Here is a 21,741-nt window from a genome sequence, read left to right as displayed (position 1 = left end):
ATGCCTCATATTTACTTTGGCGTACGATGGGTCAGGAATTGGTTGAATGCTCTACACATATTAATTAATCTTCATAATAGTCCTGAGGCAGAATACTGCCTAGTAATAGAAATAATAATATCCTCTATTTTCTACTTAACATGTCATTTCAGAAGAAAGTAGCACATGTTTCTCTTTGGGGGCTTAAAATACAACAAAACACCACCTTGGTATCAGGGTGTCTCAAATATACGAATTCCCCCTCCCTACCTCACTCCCCAAATCAAAGAGTGTGTTCCATATGTGGCACAGAACAGGAAGGTTTGCGCTCTTTTTAAATTCAAGCATTCATTATATTTCACCCGCATTTTCCTATTAGGCCCCATATAGCCAGGTGGCCTTAGACCAAGGGTGGGCAACCCTTGGCACGCGTGCCAAACATGGCAGGCCAGTAACTTTTGCTGGCACATGAAACCCTCTCTTATAATCTTCCATTTACAATTTTTTTCTTAATATTGACTTTTTTATTTTTCAGATAAATTCAGTGTAGGTGCATCTTAGATAAATAAATAATTTTACATAACAACTTATCTTAAAGACCACAGACATGGATTGACGAGAGAGCGGAAGAGCAATTTCTATGCCTTTGCCTTAACTCTCCCTGCCTTCCTAGATCCGACCAGTGTTTTGGTTTCAACCACATATGCTACTGAATCTTTGTTTTCAGTGATGAATTCTGTTAAGTCTCAGAATAGGAGTAGCCTGACGGATGAAAGTAGTAGCTCGTGCATATCTCTGACGGTCACAAGATATAAACCTGATGTAAAACCTCTGTCATCAGTGATGCAGCCGCAGAAGTCCCACTGATAATATCAAACCGAGTCATAAAGTCCTCTGTCGGACTATCAGTGTACATGTATACATTAAAAAATAAATGTATTTTTCATCATCATATACTGTGTTTTTGTCCCTTGAATGAATTTTATTATATCTTCAAGGTTCTCCACATACATACACCATAAGAGATATCAAGTAGGCGTAACATAATTCTCAAAAAATTTAGGGTTGAAAAAAAAATAGGGTTGGCACGCAGAAGAATTTTGAGTCAGAGATTTTGCTGGTTTTGGCACGCACTCACAAAAAGGTTGCCCACCCCTGCCTTAGACCTAAGTCCATCTTCAAAGTACATGACATAAAACTAACTTAAGGGAAACCAATTCCTTGTAAGAGACACTAACCTGCTTTCATATTAAAAATATAAATAGATGCCTAAGACAACCATGAGCCCCTCATACAAAATGTGGGATCTTTAATATTCACAAATTGGAGCGAGGGAGAGCTGGAGAGAGGAGAGAAGGGGCAGGAGACAAATCTCCGCTTTCCCAGAGGCATGCCAGAGTCTGCCTGTTTGGGGGGCGGGGAGTGGGGGAAGGGCGGGGTCTGCAGTCTCAGGATAAGGCCCTTTCTCTGACGGTAGGACAGCCTGTCATAAGGCTGCGCTGCAGCGCCTTGGACGTACCTTTCTCACGTCGGAACTCTTTGGTTCTGTTGTCCAGGTTATAATTCTAGAAACAGCAAGCCTGGTCTCACTAGAGTTTATAAAGTCAATTGGATCCATCTGTCTGGCGAGAGACTCAATGTACTTCAGGATTGCAACTTTGACCTGAAAGATCCAATCATTACGAACATTAAGTACACTTTGTGAGTCTTTGAGTAGAATTCTTAACTGGTCATCAGAGAAAAGTAAACCCTACTGAAGCGACACCACCTTTCTGCTGGGTTTGTGGTTCCACATGGAGCCAGCATCCATCAGAACAGGAAGTGTGGGATGACAGAGTGAGTGTGGCACAGGAGTGCATGCAGCCTGATGCTCCTTGGTTCCAGAGCCGGCAGGGAAGGCGTGCCCCGCTCCTCGCCTCGCTGCAGGACACGCAGAGGGCGGAGCCCTTGTGGGGAGGCCAAGGGATTTTGAGCTCTGCCAGGGACTGGGATGGCAAGTACAAGGCTGCAGCTAGATTTGCTTCTTAGACAGCCTAGGCCAGTGATGGCGAACCTTTTGAGCTCGGCGTGTCAGCATTTTGAAAAACCCTAACTTAACTCTGGTGCCGTGTCACATATAGAAATATTCATTTTTTTAAAAAATATTTGCAACCATAGTAAAAGTAAAACAAAGACTTATATTTTTGATATTTATTTTATATATTTAAATGCCATTTCACAAAGAAAAATCAACCAAAAAAATGAGTTCGCGTGTCACCTCTGACACGCGTGTCATAGGTTTGCCATCACTGGCCTAGGCCATGTGTTGCAAGGCAGCACGTTCAGTAACCAAGCTGGTACTCCGCCCTAACCTCTCCCCTGATGTCCCAATGGGTTCTGACCTCAGGAGAAAAGGGCTGCTACTGACAGGGCCTGTCCTAAACCCCAATGATCAAAGAACAGGTGCCGTACATGACTTAACTCACATGAACACATATTTTGCCTCCAATTTAGTCTTGTTATTACAGGTATGATTTTACAACAACATGTAACAAGTTAATCATATGTTAGAATGTAAATATTTTTTAAAATTCCAATAAGATACATGTATCTCAACAAATCAGAATTTTCTAGTTTAAATATTGTGACAGAGTAATAATTCCCAAATGTTGGCAGGGATGTGGAACAACTAGAACTCTCATAAAATTGCTGGTCGGTATATAATACAACCATCTGAAAAGTTTAAAATAAAGTTGAACATATGCCTACCCAATAAATCAGCAATTTCTCTATTGAGTACTGAACCAAAAGAAATGAAAGCAAGTCCACAAAGAGGTGGACAAGAATGCCCCCAGCAGGCATATGCGGAACCGGCAAATACAAGGGAACCGATGCCACATCTAGCGGCTGAATTGTAAGGACAAATCATTACCAACCTTGAGGTTAGGAGTCTGAGTTTGATCCACAATAAATCTCATCAAGATGTTAAATTGTTGATCAAATGGAAAGGAGTCCCTGGGTAAAAAAGAAAAAAGTGCTGTTCTTTAAGAAAAATTTGTAACAAAAAATAATGTAAAACCATATAAAAACAAAAAATAAACTGTTATAGATTAACATATGTAAACGCAAGCCTGTTCACATTCTGTAAACAGTACTTTTCATTTTATATTAAATACTAAAGTAATACGCATTACAGAAAACATTTTTAAAAAGGAAGTCTTGTTAAACATCTCACAACACATACTAAACTTACTTTGAGTATGCTAGTTTAAAAATAAATATGAAGCAATAAGGAAAAGATTCGTACTTGCCTTCTAGGGGTCTGCTCAACTTCTCTCCAGCTTTCTAAATAATGCTTATCGGAAAACACTGCCTATTTCCAAATCTTAGTTTCACACCCTGATTAGGCAGCTTATAGCTGACCTCGCTTAAGCTAACTGCACTGTCCTTCTTGTGAGGGCTTATCATCGCCACTTGGCATAATCACGAGAACAGCGCCTGTGGGGCGCTCAGCAAAAACCCCCACGTGCAACTACCGAACAGATACAGGAACCGGGGCCCCTGCAGGCCCCCCCTGCTCCATTTCTTACTTGGTGCCAATCCCTTTCCTTTAGTCATCTCACACCTTTAGTCCAACTGAGTGACGCTGAGGGCTCTCGCCTAGTGAAGTCAGTGCTCTATCCCCCTGAAAATGCTGCCGTTACTAGCTCAGTGTAAAGCTGCATAATGGAGCCCATGTGGACTAACAGGAACGATACTGCAATGCAAACATCTGTTACAATTGAGGCTGAGCAATGGCACCGCTGTCCTGGGACTCTCTTAGAGACTTTTCTCAATCTACAGTAGTAGTAAAAAAAAAAAAAAAGGATGCAGGTTCAAAACCATGAAAATCACAGGACCGATGTGACATTTAAATGAAATAATACAAAAAAATGTAAAGTGCATGGCACATACTAGGTACTAGTACTAGCATTATAATTATTAATAAGAAGTAAACTTGACCCAACAGCACATCCTTTTCTACCATATCTATCTGCATCCAGGAAACTGTGAGGACCACTTCTGGGAGCAAAATACACGTTAGAATACATGATTTAAGTGACTCACATGGCTGTAAATTAAAGAAACGAGGTCAACAAACCACACACAAAATGTCTCTCCTTTCTTCTGAAGCAAATAATGGATGTGTTTAACCGGGAAATGTGCCCTGTTAGCACAGCCGAAGGACCGGAAGCTGAGGCAGATTTGCAATCAGGTCTATTACCCGAGGAAGAGCTCGCAGCCAACACTGAGCCCCTGGATACACACTGAGCCCAGATAACCTTAAGCAGCTACTCAACTCAGCTGCTGAGACAGGAATGACAAACATGCTTTAGAGACCAAGACCAAATATAAGGAGAACAAGATTCTAAAGGAAAGAGACATCCAAAAAAGTTAACAGAAGGGAATAATTGTTTTTCTTAATCACCAAAGGATGGGAATATGATCATAATATTCCTGCCATCCCCTAAAAATCTGAAACAAATCTTGTCATTCATAAATTTCCTTAAATTTAGCAAGTGACCTGTAGGCCAAGTCGGGCTCACAATGTTTTATTTGGCTTTCACAATACCTAGTATGTGGCACGCACTTTACATTTTTCTTGTAGCATTTCATTTAAATTTCACATCTGTCCTGTAATTTTTGTAGTTTTGAACCTGCATCCCTTTTCTTTTTCATAAAAAAATAAATTCTTGAATATGATGCATTAATCCACATTGCTGACCTTCCTTGAAAAGTCTGGAACCCCTGGGACCAGGTTCCAACACGGCCACCACTGATCACACTTCTCCACATTACCCATAATCCTCCCCTCTTACCTACTTCACTCATTTTTATCACCTGGATCAGCCTAGCGCTTGTAGTCAATGCTTTATAAATCCATTGCTAAACTGATGTATAGGGAGGTTCCCTAATTCTGGCCTATATGTGGAATCTTAAAAAAGAACAAGCCAAACCCATAGAAACAGAGAGTCGAATGGTGGTTGTCAGTGGTTAGGAGGAGGAGGAAATGAGATGTTGGTCAAAGGGTACAAACTTTCAGTTATAACATGAGCAAGTTCTGGGATCTAACGTACAGTGTGATAATTATAGTTAACAATACTGTATTATACACCTGGAAGGTCCTAAAGACAATAGAGCTGAGATGTTCTCACCAACACCACAACAAAAAGATGATAATTATGTGATTATACATGAAACAAAATCATCACACTGTACACTTTAAACTTACACCATGTTCTATGCAACTACATCTCAAAGCTGGGGGAAATGGTCTACTTCTGAAACACTTACCTTGTGACATCTAGAGCTTTCTGAACTTTCGCTTGCACAGATCCAAGTAAATCTGCCCCCATTTTCTTAAGTAATTGTGTGAGAAGAACAAAAAGCCAGTCTTGCAAATCATCCTTATGAATTATTATAAAATCAACAAGAGTCTCCAAAAACATACTGAAAACCTAGACACAAATAAAAACAGAACATTTCACATATTTAATTCAGAATTCCTTCCAAAGTCCCCAAACCATAAAAAATGCCTATACTGGCTTGGCCCAATCTCTTACAAGCTAGGTTAACACTGTTAACAACTGATCATACCACAGAAGACAAATGTATTAAAGAAAATTAGGGAAAAAGAATTGGAACTTACTCTCTGATGTGATTTCCACCGCAAACCAGGCCATGCAACAAAACAAATGCCTTTGTTAGTCCAGAGTGAATTAATACAATTTCCATGCAGTTTACTCAAAGACCTGAAATGGCTACAAATTGATACCACACTCTCTCCTCCCTCAATATGCCTTTAAAATCCATACACAGAGAGAAATAACTTTGCTGAAAAGTATTAGTTTGTTTGTTGATTTATTTATCTTTAATGATTAATCTAGAGCAGCGGTTCTCAACCTGTGGGTCGCGATCCCTTTGGGGTTTGAACAACCCTTTCACAGGGGTCACCAAAACCATCAGAAAACACATATAATTACATATTGTTTTTGTGATTAATCACTATGCTTTACTTATATTCAATTTGTAACAATGAAATTGGGGGTCACCACAACATGAGGAACTGTATTAAAGGATCGCGGCATTAGGAAGGATGAGAACCACTGATCTAGAGTCATCTTTCTTTCTTTCTTTTTGGTTAAGCCTCACCCCAGGATATGTTTTTCATTGATCCCTAGAGAGAGTGTAAGGGAGGGGCAGAGACAGAGAGAGAAACATCGATGTGAGATACACACATCAATTGGTTGCTTCCCGCACATGCCCCAACTGGGGTCAGAGATCAAGCCTGCAATTGAGGTATGTGCTCTTGAACAGAATCGAACCCATGACCTTTAAGTCTGCTGGCTGATGCTTTAACCACAGAGCCATTCTGGCCAGGGTGGCGTTTTTCTTTCTTAAAAGAAAAACACACATTTAAATCATCATAATTATATACTATTATTTTTCATTATCTATCATTAAAAAAATACTATGATAGGAAGACTTTCCATCAAGAAGAAAAAGTAGGTGTAGATACTGTGCTTGCCTCCTCCGTGGCCACATCAAAACTACAACTAATTTATAGAACAACCATCACCGAAAACCACCTGAAGACTAGCTGATCAGGAGTCCTTTAATGAAGGCGACAAAGAAAAGCCAGTGAGACTGGTAGGAGGGGTGGAGACCCAGAAAAGGCTTGTCCAACATCCCTGAGTGAAGGTTAAGAATTGGGAGGGAGCTTTCCGTGCTACCCAGGGCGGGCTCCATACGGTGTTGTGCTCGGTTCCCACGTAACTTAAAGGGAAACTTCTCACAATGACCGGAGCCCTTGGTGTCCTGCAAATGAAGGAGGAGGATGTCCTCAAGTTCCTTGCAGCAGGAACCCACTTAGGTGGCACCACCTTGACTTCCAAATGGAACAGCCCATCTACAAAAGGAACAGTGATGGCATCTACATCATCAATCTGAAGAGAACTTGGGAGAAGCGTCTGCTGGCAGCTCGTGCCATTGTTGCCATTGTTGCCATTGAAAACCCAGCTGACGTCAGTGTCACATGGTCCAGGAATACTGGCCAGCGAGCTGTGCTGAAGTTCGCTGCTGCCACTGGAGCCACTCCTATTGCCGGCCGCTTCACTCCTGGAACCTTCACCAACCAGATCCGGGCAGCCTTCCGGGAGCCAAGACTTCTGGTGGCTACTGGCCCCAGGGCTGACCACCAGCCTCTCACAGAGGCGTCTTATGTTACCCTGCCCACCATCGCTCTGTGTAACAGATTCTCCTCTGCGCTCTGTGGACATTTCCATCCCTTGCAACAAGGGGTCTCACTCAGTGGGTCTGATGTGGTGGATGCTGGCCCGGAAGTACTCCACATGCGTGACACTATCTCCCGTGCACACCCGTGGGAAGTCATGCCTGATCTTTACTTGTACAGAGATCCTGAAGAGATGGAAAGGAAGAGCAGGCTGCTGCTGAAAAGGCTGTGGCCAAGGAGGAATTTCAGGGTGAATGGACTGCCCCTGCTCCCGAGTTCACTGCTGCCCAGCCTGAAGTTACGGGCTAGTCTGAAGGCGTGCAGGTGCCCTCTGTACCCATTCAGCAGTTTCCTACTGAAGACTGGAGTGCTCAGCCTGCCACTGAAGACTGGTCTGCAGCCCCCACTGCTCAGACTACTGAATGGGTAGGAACAACCACTGAGTGGTCCTAAGCTGTTCTTCCACAAATTCTTAACAGAACGGAAATAAGGTTGATGGGAAAAAAAACAGTTTCTAAAAAAAAAGAATTGGGAGGGATAACTAGGCCATGGAGGACCTCCTAAGAAGCAAGAGGTCCCAGCCCCACACCAAGTTCCCCAGCCCAGGGCATCAGAGCCTGAAAGGAAGTCCCTTACATCTGGCTGTGAAAACCAGCACTAATTGTGTCTGAGAAAGACAAGAGACTGCTAGAATGAAGGTGCTGCAGGTCTTAAAGGGGCCCACACAGGACTCACTTAACTCAGAATTGCAGTGCAGCAGTAGTAGCTGGGATAGCTCTCCCCTGGACAAAAGTGCTGGCCACTGTTCCTTTGTTGATCCTCACCCCACCCAAGTGGCAGGTGCGGTCAAGTGCCAAGTCTGAACTCTCCATTAATCTGGCTAACGCTCTTCACTGCACTCTGATGATTCCCCAAGACCCTGCCCCACCCAAGTTATGACCCTGGCCAGAACCCCTTTCAGGGGCTATTCCACACAAGCAGCTAAAATGGCATGCACTGTGGAATTTTCTAAGGTCTCTCAAAAATCCACAAACCCCAAACAAGCAGCAGCTGGTCTCAGCATTCTCCATACTTCTTCCCAGGGAGCCCCAAGCCTACCACAGGAGGCTACCAAATGCAGGCCAGTTTTTAGCTCCTAATAGGTAGCCCCTAGGCAGACACAGGCAGAAGTTGACATGGGCCTGCACTAGAGTCCTTCCTAAGAGTCCCAAGAACCAACACACCTGGTGGCCAGGTTCAGACCACATCAGAGCACCACCGAACTACCTCCATAAACAACACACACAAGGAGAAGACTCAGCAGGCAGCAGAACCCTGCTAAAGCAAATACTGCTCTGTGGGGTCAACCACTGCACAACAGCTGGCCCACCGTAGTCATGGCCAGTCCTCATAGCCAGTTATCCTGGGGGTCAATCTTACACACTGATGTGCCAACAACCATCAAGGCTAAACCACATTAGGAAATGATACACAAAACCCGCACAAGGGAGCACCCTGCTCAGGTGACCAGGAAGTCTACATCACAGGACCTGAAAGGACACCTACTACTTAAGGCCACTCTGTCAACTGGGAGATGTAGCAGCTCCACCTAATACATACAAACAAACAGAGGGAAGCAGCCAAAATAAGGAGAAAAAGAAACATGTTCCAAATGAAAGAACTGGACAAAACTCCAGAAAAATAATTAAATGAAATGAAGGCCAGCAATGTACCAGATTGAGTTCAAAACACTGCTAATAAGAATGCTCCATGAATTTATAGGAAGAATAGATAATCTCAGTGTGAACTTCAACAAAGAGATAGGAAACATAAAAAAAGAGTTAAAAAATAAAAAAAGAACCAGTCAGAAATAAAGAATACCATAACTGAAATGAAAAGTACATTACACAGAATCAACAGCAGATTAGAAAAACCGGAGGACTGAATCAGCAACATGGAAGAAAAAGTTGTGGAAAACAACCCATTAGAATAGCAAAAAGAAGAAAAAAAAATTAAGGATAGTTGAAGCCAGTAGTCACCAACTGGTGGTCCGTGGACCACTGGTGGTCTGTGAGGTCCAAAAGGTTAGCGACCACAGGTTTAAGGAAACCTTTGGAGCAGCGGTCACCAACTGGTGGTCCACAGACCACTGGTGATCCATGAGGTCCGAAAAGTTGGTGACTACTGGTTTAAAGGACCTCTTGGACAAAGTCAAGCATGTTAACATTCACATTATGGGGGTGCCAGAAGGAGAAGAGAGAGATCAAGAGATGGAAAGCCTATTTGAATAAATAATGACTGAAAACTCCACTAACCTGGCAAAAATAAGGTAGTTATAAAAGGCCAGAAAGTGCAGAGACTCCAAAACAAGATCAGGCAAAAGAGGCCCATATGAAGATATCATAATTAAAATGGCAAAGTTTAAAGACAATCTTAAAAGCAACAAGAGAAAGACAGCGACTTATAAAGGAACTCCTGTAAGATGTCAGCTGATTACTCAACAGAAACTTTGCAGGCCAGAAAGGACTGGCATGAAATATTCAAAAGGGTGAAAAGCAAGGACCTACAACCAAGATTACACTAGGAAATATTCAGTGATGAAAAGCAAGAACCTACAACCGAGGTTACTCTACCCAGAGCAAGGTTATCATCTAGAATTGAGGGTGAGCTAAAGAGTTTCCCAGCTGCCAAAACCGGTTTGGCTCAGTGGATAGAGCGTCGGCCTGCGGACTGAAAGGTCCCAGGTTCGATTCCAGTCAAGGGCATGTACCTGGGTTGCGGGCACATCCCCAGTAGGATATGTGCAGGAGGCAGCTGATCGATGTTTCTCTCTCATCGATGTTTCTGACTCTCTATCTCTCTCCTTTCCTCTCTGTAAAAAATCAATAAAATATATTTAAAAAAAAAAAAAAAAGAGTTTCCCAGCTAAAATAAACCTAAAAAAATCCATCACCACCAAACCAGCATTATAGGAAATATTAAAAGGGACTTCAAGAGAAAAACAATATGAAATATATGAACATGAAAATAAGTAAAGAAAAAATTCTCACTAACAAAGGCAAACATAATAAAAGCAGATCAACCAACTATAAAGCTAACACAAAGGTTAAAAGGCAATTGTGTATAATTACAACAATAAATTAAGGGATACACTTAAAAAACACACACAAAAGAAATATTAAAACTATGACAAAAACATAAATATGGGGGAAGAGAATAAAAATGATAGGGATTTTTTTTGAATGTTTTCAAACTTAAGTGACCATCAATTTAAAACAGACTGTTACAAACTAGTATATATGAAGCACACAGTAACCAAAAACCAAAAATCTACAAAGATTTATACAAAAAGTAAAGAGAAAGGAATCTAAAACAACACTACACAAAGTCATCAACATACAAGAGAAGAGAGTAAGAGAATAAGGCAGCAATAGAGAGATATAAAAACAATAATAAAATGCCAATAACCACATGCTTACTTTAAATGTAAGTAATTAATTACTTTAAATGTAAATGTACTAAATGCTCCAATCAAAAGATATAGGGTGAGTAAAGGGATAAAAACAAAGAACAAAACACAAGACCTATGTGTTTTTGTGACCTATGTATCTTATATATGATGCCTATAAGAGACCTTTTTCAGATAAAAAAACACACAGCCTGTAAGTAAAGGAATGGAAAAAGACACTTTCAAAATAAAGTTTCAAACAAAGGTTATAACAAGAGACCAAAAAAAGGACATTTCATAATGCTAAAGGAACCAATTCAATAGGAGGATATAACTTTTAAACATTTTAGGTACCCATCATAGGTGCTGAGCACCTAAGTATGTGAAGCAAATATTGATAGAACTAAAGGGAGCGATCAACAAGTAATACAATTATTGCAGGGGACTTTAACACCCATTGATATCTTGGACTGACTTAAATGACACAATCCATCAGATTATCTAATAAACCATATTTTTAGGACATTTCACCCAAAAGCAAGAGACTATACATTTTTTTCAAGTGCACAAGGACCATTTCCCAGTACAGATGAAATATTAGGCCACAAAACAAGTATCAATAAAATTTAAAAGACTAAAATCATAACAAGCATATTCTCTGACCATAATGGTAGGAAACTAGAAATCAATTACAAAAAACACACAGACACATGGAGGCTAAATAACATGCTACTAAAAAATAAATGGGGTTAATAATGTGATTTTAAAAAATCAAGACATCTAGAGACAAATGAAAACACAACAACCCAAAACCTATGGGACACAGCGAAAGCAGTCCTAAAAGGGAAATTCATAGCAAATAGGCTAACCTCAAGAAAAAGAAAAATCTCAAATAAACAATCTAACCTTACACCTAAATGGACTAAAAAAGAACAAACAAAACCCAAAGTACGAGTAGAAGGAAATAATAAAGATCAGAGCAGAAATAACAAGACTAGAAAAGATCAATAAAACCATGAGCTGCTCTTTCGAAAAAATAGACAAAACTGATAAACCTTTAACCAGACACATCAACAAAAAAAGACAGAGGACCCAAATAAATAAAATCATAAATAAAAGAGAAATTACAACTGACATGACGGATATACAAAGGTTATAAGAAAATGCTACGAACAATTATATGCCAACAAATTGGACAATTTGGAAGAAATGGACAAATTCCTAGAAGCATACAATCTTCCAAGACTGAATCAAGAATAAACAGAACATGTGAAGATGGGTAACTACAACAAAATCAAATCAGTAATTAAAAAACTCCCAAATGTGGGAAGCATGGGACTTGGTTGCAAAGTTTGTTAAGGAGGATTCTCCAAAAGGATGGAGGCCTCTAGGGGACCTTGCCAAAGTGGCAGCCCCTGCCTTGACTTTTCCAAACAAGTTTGAGCTTCCAGGTGTTTACTGGAATCTTTATGTCTATTCTTTAGACATCCTTGCTTAGAGGACACAACAGATGCATGTGTCTTCTCAAGAATGCTTACCCTACTGATAGTATCTAATAGTTCATTTTAGTTCAAGCTGTTGTTACAATAAAAGCCTTAGGAGGCAGGGGAATGGAGCTGCTAGGTTTCTCAAGCCAAGCAGTCCCTTAGCCCTCTCTCTCACAGAAACATGTGTCAGAGTAATCATTCATCCATCACTCAGGATCTGCTGATCAGCCCTGGCACCCAACAAACAAAAGTCCTGCACCAGATGGCTCCACAGGTGAATTAATAGCTATCCTTTCCAAATTATTTCAAAAACTTTTAAGAGGATGGAAGGATCCCAAGCTTATTTTATGAGGCAGCATAACCCTGATAACAAAACCAGATAAAAAACACTACAAAAAGAAAAATTTATAAGTCAATTTCCCTGATGAACATAGATGTAAAAATCCTCAACAAGATATAAGCAAACCAAATTCAGCAATACAATCAAAAGATGAAGTGGGATTTATTCCTAGGATGCAAGTTTGGTTCAATACTCGCAAATCAATTAACATGATACACTACATAAAATGAATAATAAAAATCATATCAGTAGATGCAGAAAAAGCATTTGACAAAATGCAACATCTATTTATAATAATAACTTTTAGCAAAGTGGGAAGAGAGGAAATAAACCTCAACATAATAAAGGCCATACATGACAAATCCACAGCTAACATCAAACTCCATGGTGAGAAGCTAAAAGCATTTTTTTTAAGATAAGGAACAAGGCAAGGATGTCTACTTTTAACCACAGAAAGACAAATACTATATGATTTCTTCAACATAGTAGTGGAAGCCCTAGCCACAGTAATTAGACAAGGAAAAGAAATAAAAGGCAACCAAACTGGAAAGAAAGTATAAAACTGTAATTATTTTCAGATAACATGATACTATACACAGAGATTTCACCAAAAAACTATGAATTCAGTCAAGTAGCAGGATACAAAATTAATATTCACAAATTGATTGCATTTTTATAAAGAAAAAAATGAACTATCAGATAAATTAAGAAAATAATCCCATTTATGATTGCATGAAAAATAATAAAACATACAGAAATAAATTTAAGCCAAAAGGTGAAAGACCCATACTCTGAAAAACTATAAGGTACCAAAGAAAATGGAAGATACAAATAAATGGAAACAAATACCATGCCCATGGACAGGAATAAGTAACATCATCAAAATGTGTATACTTTCCAAAGCAATCTAAAGATTCAATGCAACCCCTATCAAAATACCAATGAAATTAGAATAGTCCTAAAAATTATATGAGACTGTAAAAGCCCCCAATAGCCAAAGCAATCTTGAGAAAGAACAAAGATGGAGACTTCAAACTATCTGGTAACAAACTATACTACAAGGCTATAGTAATCAAAATAACATTATACTGGCATAAAAACACATAAATCAATGGAATAGAAGAGAGAATCCAGAAATAAAGCTATGAATATATGGTCAATTAATATATATGACAGAGGAGGCAAGAATATACAATGGAGTAAAGACAGTCCCTTCAATAAATGGGAAAACTGGACAGACACATGCAAAAAGATAAAACTAGATCACCAACCTACACCATATACAAGAATAAACTCAAAACCGATTAAAGAATTAAATTTAAGACCCAAAATCACAAAACTCCTATAAGAAAACATAGGCAGTAAACCCTCTGACATCGCTTCTTAGTCATTCATATATATATATATATTCATATATGCCCTCGGGGAAGGGTAATAAAATAAATAAATACATAAATAAATGAATAAATAAATAAATACATGGGACTTCATCTAATTAAAAAGTTTTTCCAGAGGGAAGAAATCATGAACAAAACAAAATGACAACCTATTACATTGGTGACGATATCGTCAATGATATGCCAGATAAGGAGTTAATACCCAAAATATATAAGAAACTCATACAACCTAATACCAAAGAAATTAAGAAATGGGCAGAGGATCTGAATAGATATTTTTCCAAAGAGGACATAAAGATGGGCAACAAACATATGAAAAAATGCTCAATGTAACTAATCAACAGAGAAATGCAAATTAAAATCACGAGATATCACTTCACACATGTCAGAATGGCTATCATCAATAAATCAACAAACAAGTTTTGATGAGGATGCAGAGAAAAGAAAACCCTTGTGCACTGTTCTCGAGATTGCAAACTGGTACAGCCACCATGGAAAAGACCATGGAGATTCCTCAAAAAATTAAAAACAGAACTACCATATGACTCAGCAAGTCCGCTTCTGGGTATTCATCCAAAGAAATCCAAAACACTAATTGGAAATGACACATGCATCCCATGTTCATTGCAGCATTATTTATAAGAGCCACGATATGGAGGCAAAGTAAGTCACCATCAACAGACAATAGAAGAGGAAGTACATATATGCAATGGAATATTATTCAGGTGAAGGGATTAAAATGTATAAATTGCCAATTATAAAAACAGTCATTGAGATTAAAGTACATCATAGGAATCTATACTAATAAAAGGATAATATGCTAATTAGACTGACATCTTTCCAGACAAAGCCATGGTGGCGGGGACCAAGGCAGAGGCGATTAGGGACGATCAGGTTGGCAGAGGAGAGCAGTTAGGGGCGATCAGGCCGGCAGGGGAAGGCAATTAGGGGCGATCAGGATGGGAGGGGAGCAGTTAGGGGGCAATCAGGCCGGTAGGCAGAGGCGGTTAGGGGCATTCAGGCCAGCAGGGGAGCAGTTAGGGGCATCAGGCCGGCAGGCAGAGGCAGTTAGAGGCAATCAGGTAGGCAGGCAGGCAAGCAGTTAGGAGCTAGCGGTCCTGAATTGAGAGAGGGAAGTCCGACTGCTGGTTTAGGCCTGATCCCAAGGAGTCCTGGATTAGAGAGGTTGCAGGCCGGGCTAAGGGGATTCCCCCCCCCCCATACAAATTTTGTGCACCAGACCTCTAGTATAGTCAATAATACTGTAATAACTGTTTAAGGTATTGGGTGGGTACTAGACTTGGGTGATCACTTAGTAAGTTACATAAATGTCTCATCACTATGATGTATAAGTTAAACTAACGTAATGTTGTATGCCCCTGGTCAGCAAACTGCAGCTCGCCAGCCACATGCGGCTCTTTGGCCCCTTGAGTGTGGCTCTTCCTAAGCCTTAGGAGTACCCTAATTAAGTTAATAACAATGTACCTACCTATATTGTTTAAATTTAAAAAATTTGGCTCTCAAAAGAAATTTCAATCGTTGTACTGTTGATATTTGGCTCTGTTGACTAATGAGTTTGTTGACCACAGTTGTATGCTAAGTATAACTGAAAAAATTTTTAAATTTTTAAATAAAGATTACCATGTGACACCTATACAAAAAAAAATAGTTATAGGATGAGGGGGAAAAAACTTGTGTATTTTTTTTCATTCTAGTCATCTGTTTTAATGCATACCAAAATTCAGATATTGTCAAGTAATATCTTTATAAAATGACTAGAAGCCCAGTGCACAAAAATTTGTGCACTCAGGGGCAGGAGGTCCCTCAGCCCGGCCTGTGCCCACTCACAATCCAGGACCCCTTGGGGGATGTCCACCTGTTAACTTAGGCCACTCCCCAGGGGATCAGGCCTAAGCTTGCAGTCAGACATCCTTCTGGCAGCCAGGGAGCCCTCAGGGGATGTCCGACTAAAGGCTTAGGCCCCCAAGGGATCGGGTCTAAACCGTTAGGTGGACATTTTTCATGCTGCCACGGAGGTGGGAGAGGTTAAAAAGTATAAAAATATAAGTTGCCATGAGCCAGCTTCTGGCTGAGTGGCACTCCCCATATGGAAGTGCACAGACCACCAGGGGGCAGCTCCTGCATTGAGCATCTGCCCCCTGGTGGCCAGTGCACATCATAGCAACTGGTCATTCTGCTGTTCAGTCAATGGGCATATTAGCCTTTTATTATTATTGTATAGGATGTCCCTATTTCCCCCCTTTTGCCCCCTCTACCCAGCTCTTGGCCCCCACTTCTCTCTGGCCATCACCATACTGTTGTCTGTGTCCATGGGTTGTGCATATATTTTCTTTGGCTAATCCCTTCTTTAAACTCACTTCTTTAAATTTTTATTTTCAGATAAGTGCTTATAACTGCACTATTATATATTTTCTATTATATCATTTAGAATTAAGATATTTTTTAATTGAAGCCTTGTAAATTTTAGCACAATTTAATAAATTATGCTAGAAGCAATTAGGAGATTTTTCATGTAATGCAGACACATTTCAATTAATATTTTTATTGTTTTAATATTTTAATTTCAAATAATCTCATACATGTAAAAAAAACCCTATAAAATACTACAGCATATTATATGTACCCTTCACCCAATTTCTTAGGTGTTAGTAATTTAAACATAACCATTATACATACAACAAAATTTGGAATATATTTTTCTTATAATCTCTTTAGTGTTACCTAATCCATTTACTTTGTTTTTGTTAATCTTCACCCAAGGATATTTTTCCATTGAATTTTAGAGAGAGTGAAGGGAAAGGGAGAGACATTAATTGGTTGCCTCCTGCACATGCTTTGATAGGGACTGGGGATCAAGCTAGCAACTGAGGTACATGCCCTGAATGGAATCGAACCCGGGACCCTCAGTCCACGGGCTAATGCTCAATCCACTGAGAAAAACAGGCTGCAGCTTAATTCATTTACTTTTAATCTATATGTGTCTTTATGTTTAAAGTGAGTTTTGTTTTTGATTCATCCTCATAATCTGTCTTTTAATTGGTGCATTTATGCCACTGACTTTCAGAGTGCTTACTGATAGAGTTACTACCATATCAGGGGCTTCTGGGGCGGGGCCAGCTCCTGGGGCAAGGAGTGGCCGGCTCCTGGTGCTTCTGGGGCAAGGCGGGGCTGGATCCTGGGGCTTCCGGGGTGGGGACGGGCCTGCCCTGGATGGAGGCACGCTGGCAGCTCATGCTGTCCCACCCTGCCTGCAGTACGCAAATTAGCTGCCATCTTTGTTGGCAGTTAATTTGCATATCATGCTGATTAGCCAATGGGAGGTGTAGCAAAGGTATGGTCAATGATCATGTTTTTCTATTATTAGATAGGATATTACAAAAGCCATAAAAAGCTTTATAAAAGGTTATGGCTTAAAACCTCACATTATTATCATGCTGCTATATACTTATTATTGCTGTCTAAGGTGAGACAGTCACAGTGGACCAATCTCAGAGAGGTAAGTGGCACCTATCTCCCTCTACTTGGTTATGAGCATCGCTCTACAGAGACAACCCAGTCATCATATACCAAATAGTGCAGCAACTATTAACCACCAGGGTGTCAAGTGGCTCAGAGAAAGTCCATGAGCCCAGCTGTGGGGTTCCTAGCTTAGCTTAAGGCAGCTTGCAAATAGTAACTAGACTGAGACCTCCAAACTCACTGTACAAGAGCCTTCTGATGGAAACAAATTTCCTTCTTTATCCTCACATTCTGGTTCTGAATCAGCAATCTAGAGGTGACAGGTAACAGAAATTTCGTCAATGTCCCAAACCATCTAATCCTTTATGCTATGAATTCTATAAATCTTATGCTTATGATTTAAATCTTAGTGTTTTTAACATTATTTTAGAGAAGAAATCTTGATAATTATATCTATTTGGCCCTTAAACTCAACCCTTCTTGGATCTTACTAATAGTTAATGTTAGCCTTGCTGTGAGGGTCGGGGTCCTAACCAGGATTTTAAACCACACTTCAAGATCGACTGAGAAGTGCTGTCCAAAAAAGGGGGAGAATGCCTACACTCATTCCCCTATGCTGTGTGAGCATCTCAAAAGGCTGGGGTCACATGCTGCTTCGTACACCCCTTGCCCAGAGTGGGTGCCAGGAATGCTGAATGATGGAACAGAGGTGGCAGCTTAAGGGACAAGTCCCATGAAGAGGAAAGGCTCGGAAAAGGGGACATCACAAAACAGCTTCTCTCTGGGCCATCCCGGCTCCATGCGTCCAGAAAAACTTAGGACAGACCATTTCACTAGGAAACTGCAGTATAAGATAGTGAAGTCCTGCATGTAAAGCATTTAAGATTTGTTATGGTGACTGAGATTTTCTCAATTGCTGTACTTTAGTTTCTGTCCTTTATCCACCCTTTATCTTTCCCAATATCGTCATCCCCAAACAATGCCAATTATGTAGAACCTGGACTCCGAGTAAGCGGTTCTAAAGGGCCCTCTGGGCACCACTCCTGAGAGGGCCCGGACCCCTCCTTGTGGTGTGCTCCTTGGGCAGGGATGCCCTTGTCAGAAAGGCAGGCCTCGGGCTCAGTGCTCTCCTGGGCTCCCAGGAGGGGGAGGCACCAGCTAAGTGGCCACCAGTCAGTAAGTTCTTGGGGCTGGCAAATTCTATTTGTAAAAATAACTTAACCTGGTTCTCTAATAAATCTATTACATAAATGCTTCCACTTTTCTATCTTGTCTTATATAGAAATATTCTACCTGGGATGCAAAAAAATTATTATATACTTGATTATTTTCTTCACTACTGAAATTTTTTTTAAAAGTCACTATATTATATAATACAATGTTACATTCTAGCATCTAGCCCACTGTTGGCTAATAGGAGCCACTCAAAAATACCTGCTGACAGACAACTGATTCCCTCCATAATAGCTCGTACTTGAAATGCACTTTATATATAACTTGAAGTTTCATAGACATTTGAAGCTTCCAAAAATTCCATTTTTAAAAGATGTGACATAAGCTATTGCTGAAATTAGTGTTACATCTGTGAGATCTTTTTTGTGTGTTTTTTTAATCCTCCCCCAAGGATATGTTTAGTGGAAGGGAGAGAGAAGGAGAGGGAAAAAGGGAAGGAGAGGGGTTAGGAAAGGGGGAAAGAGAAAAACATGGATGGACCAGTGATAGAACCTGCAACCTAGGTATGTGCCCTGACCTGGAAACAAACCTGCAACCTTTTGGTGTACAAGACGATGCTCCAGCCAGCTGAGCCACAAACCAGGGCTAATCTGTAAGGTCTTAACTTCACTACAGGGAATTATCTCTCATTCTTTAAAAGTATATGACACAGCTCACAGACATGCAGAGAGAAAGGTAAGTAAGGCATGATTCCCAGACTTACCTTGCTATGTGGGTCAGCAAACATTCGTGTGAAGATCTCACACAATCTTTTCAATTCTACTCGACTAAAAAAAAATAAAATGGAAATAAATTCCCTTTATTAAGTCAACACTAAAATTAGTTACAGCTTTGGTTTAAAAATCCTTTTATTTCAGTCAACTATGTAAGCTTTATATAATTTTTATTAAAGTTTTTTCACACAAAAAACTTTATATTATTTAACTCATGATGAAATCAAACGGGAATATGAAACTATAATAGTTTTGTTTTTATTTTAAAATGAGGAAACTAAATCTCAGAGAGTGCCTAAGTTCGCTGGCATGGAAGTGGCAAAGCCATGAGACAAATCCTGTTCATTTCATCCAGGTCTGTTTTCCACCTGCCACAGATGGAGGGCAGTGGGATAAACTAGGAAAGCGTGTACTCTGGGGTCATATGGACCTGCATCTTAATCTCAGTTCTGCCAGAGAAAGTATGAGTCACACAGGGTAAGAGCTCCCTGGCTGCTGCAAGGATGAGAGGAGATGACACCTCCTTCCTACAACTGTGCCTAAGACACAGCAACCGCGTTTCGTTTTAGGGCCCCTCTGCCTTTCTTATCCTTAACTGTACTACCAAGTCCCAATTTTTACCTCAAGGCTGATTAGAAGGGACGTATTTTTCCCAAATCATGCCTGAGTAAACCCCCCTTATACACACAACACAATCTAGATTAGACCAAAGCTAATCAAAGATTTCGAGAGGCTATTCAGTGGATACTTGGTGAACACCGAGATGTAAGAAACTGAGACCAGCAGAATTAACTAGATTCTTGAAGCAACAATCACAACAAATAACCCTCATTTTGTTCTTTGACAGACCACTAGAGTTCAGAAGCGACCTGCCTTTCAGAAAGCATATGACAGAAGTTCTCAGGACGTCTTCATGAACGGAATAGAATTTGGAGAATGGGGCAGGGGGGTGCGGGGTAGCAGGGTAGAGTCAGGCTGACTTGGGAGCCACACCGCATAGGGATTTCTGGATCAGTGCTCACTTAACTTTGCAGAACCCATCTAGGACCACAAAAGTATCCGGTGTCATAATTTATCTTTAAAAAATTATCTAAAGAATATAATAAACTGTCATGGATTCTACGTTGCCCACTTTTTCACATTTTAACATCTCTGTAAATGTGAGATTCATCTTATAATCTATGACATATTAACGTCAGGTTTAATAAGCAGCATTTCTTCTTAAAAGGGATATAAAATAACTAGAGGCCTGGTGCACAAAAATTTGTGTGGGGGGCGGGGGGTAATCCCTCAGCCCAGCCTGTGCCCTCTCGCAGTCTAGGACCCCTCGGGGGATGTCCACCTGCTGGTTTAGGCCCGCTCCCCAGGGGGGATTGGGCCTAAGCTGGCAGTCAGACATCCCTCTGGCAGCTCGGGAGCCCTCGGGGGATGTCCACTTGCCAGCGGGGAGCAGGCCTAAGCTGGACATCCTTAGCACAGCTGAACAGGCAGAAAAGGCTCCCACCAACACCACTGTACTGGCAGCTGGCAGCCTGGCTTGTGGCTGAGCAGAGCTCCCCCTGTGGGAGCACACTGACCACCAGAGAGCAGCTCCTGCATTGAGCATCTGCCGCCTGGTGGTCAGTGTGTGTCATAGTGACCAGTCATTCCCAGTCTTTCTGCTGTTAGGGTCAGTTTGCATATTACCCTTTTATTATATAGGATAGAGGCCTGGTGCACGGGTGGAGGCCGGCTGGTTTGCCTTGAAGCATGTCCTGGATCAGGGTGGGGGGTCTGCTGGGGTGCCTGGCCAGCCTGGGTTGAGGGCTGAGGGCCGTTTTCAGGCTGGCCATTCCCCCCGACGACCCAAACTCCCAGCCTCTCCTTTTTTTTCTTTTTTCCATGACGGCCTGGAAGCAGGTATCTGGGATTTATTTATCTTCTATAATTGAAACTTAGTAGCCTTGAGTGGAGCCCAGGTCGGCCAGGGCAGGCAGGAAGCTTGGCTTCCTCCATCACTAGGGGGCAACCCAAGCCTCCTGCTCACTCCAGCTCCATGGCCGCTGCCATCTTTGTGATGGAGTGATGGTTAATTTGCATATTGCTCTTTTATTAAATAGGATGGTTTGTCTATGGTGCCTTAGATTTGGTAAAATATGGTATAAAAACATACTTTTTTGGTATGTGTGTAATACCTGCTCATGTTAGAAAATTTATAAAATACAGGAACATAAAGAAAAAAGCAAAAATATTAAATACTGTTACTATTAGTAGTCCAATTTAGTAAATCAATTCAGGATCACTTTAGTATTTATAAGCTACAGATATGCATGTGTATTAAAATTTTTTAGATTGAGGCTGCTATCATCTTACCCACAACCCTAAAGTGTAATGAACCACACCAACCTGAAGAGTTTTCTTTTCTTTTCTTTTTCCAAAGCAGCTGTGCCATTT

The 21,741-nt window shown here is 40.7% G+C and overlaps 1 protein-coding gene and 1 pseudogene across 15 annotated transcripts in view; one reads left to right on the top strand and one right to left on the bottom strand.

Annotated features, from left to right (window-relative positions):
- LOC102768505 (CLIP-associating protein 1) overlaps window positions 1–21,741 on the bottom strand; it is a 138,951-nt gene that overhangs the window by 54,644 nt on the left and 62,566 nt on the right. For all 15 annotated transcript variants that reach the window (XM_015572489.1, XM_015572491.1, XM_015572490.1 and 12 more), the window contains 5 exons: window positions 19,299–19,362; window positions 10,060–10,062; window positions 5,293–5,456; window positions 2,895–2,973; window positions 1,499–1,642 (listed from right to left, as the gene is read on the bottom strand). In XM_015572489.1, coding sequence (XP_015427975.1) covers window positions 1,499–1,642; window positions 2,895–2,973; window positions 5,293–5,456; window positions 10,060–10,062; window positions 19,299–19,362 — 454 coding nt within the window. The remainder of the gene's footprint in view (window positions 1–1,498; window positions 1,643–2,894; window positions 2,974–5,292; window positions 5,457–10,059; window positions 10,063–19,298; window positions 19,363–21,741) is intronic.
- Window positions 6,781–7,745, top strand: LOC102767934 (annotated as a pseudogene).

This window comes from Myotis davidii, unplaced genomic scaffold (genome assembly GCF_000327345.1).
Source record: "Myotis davidii unplaced genomic scaffold, ASM32734v1 scaffold249, whole genome shotgun sequence".
Taxonomy (NCBI): domain Eukaryota; kingdom Metazoa; phylum Chordata; class Mammalia; order Chiroptera; family Vespertilionidae; genus Myotis; species Myotis davidii.
Note: the sequence above shows the minus strand (reverse complement) of the source record. Positions and strands in the feature narration are given on the sequence as shown.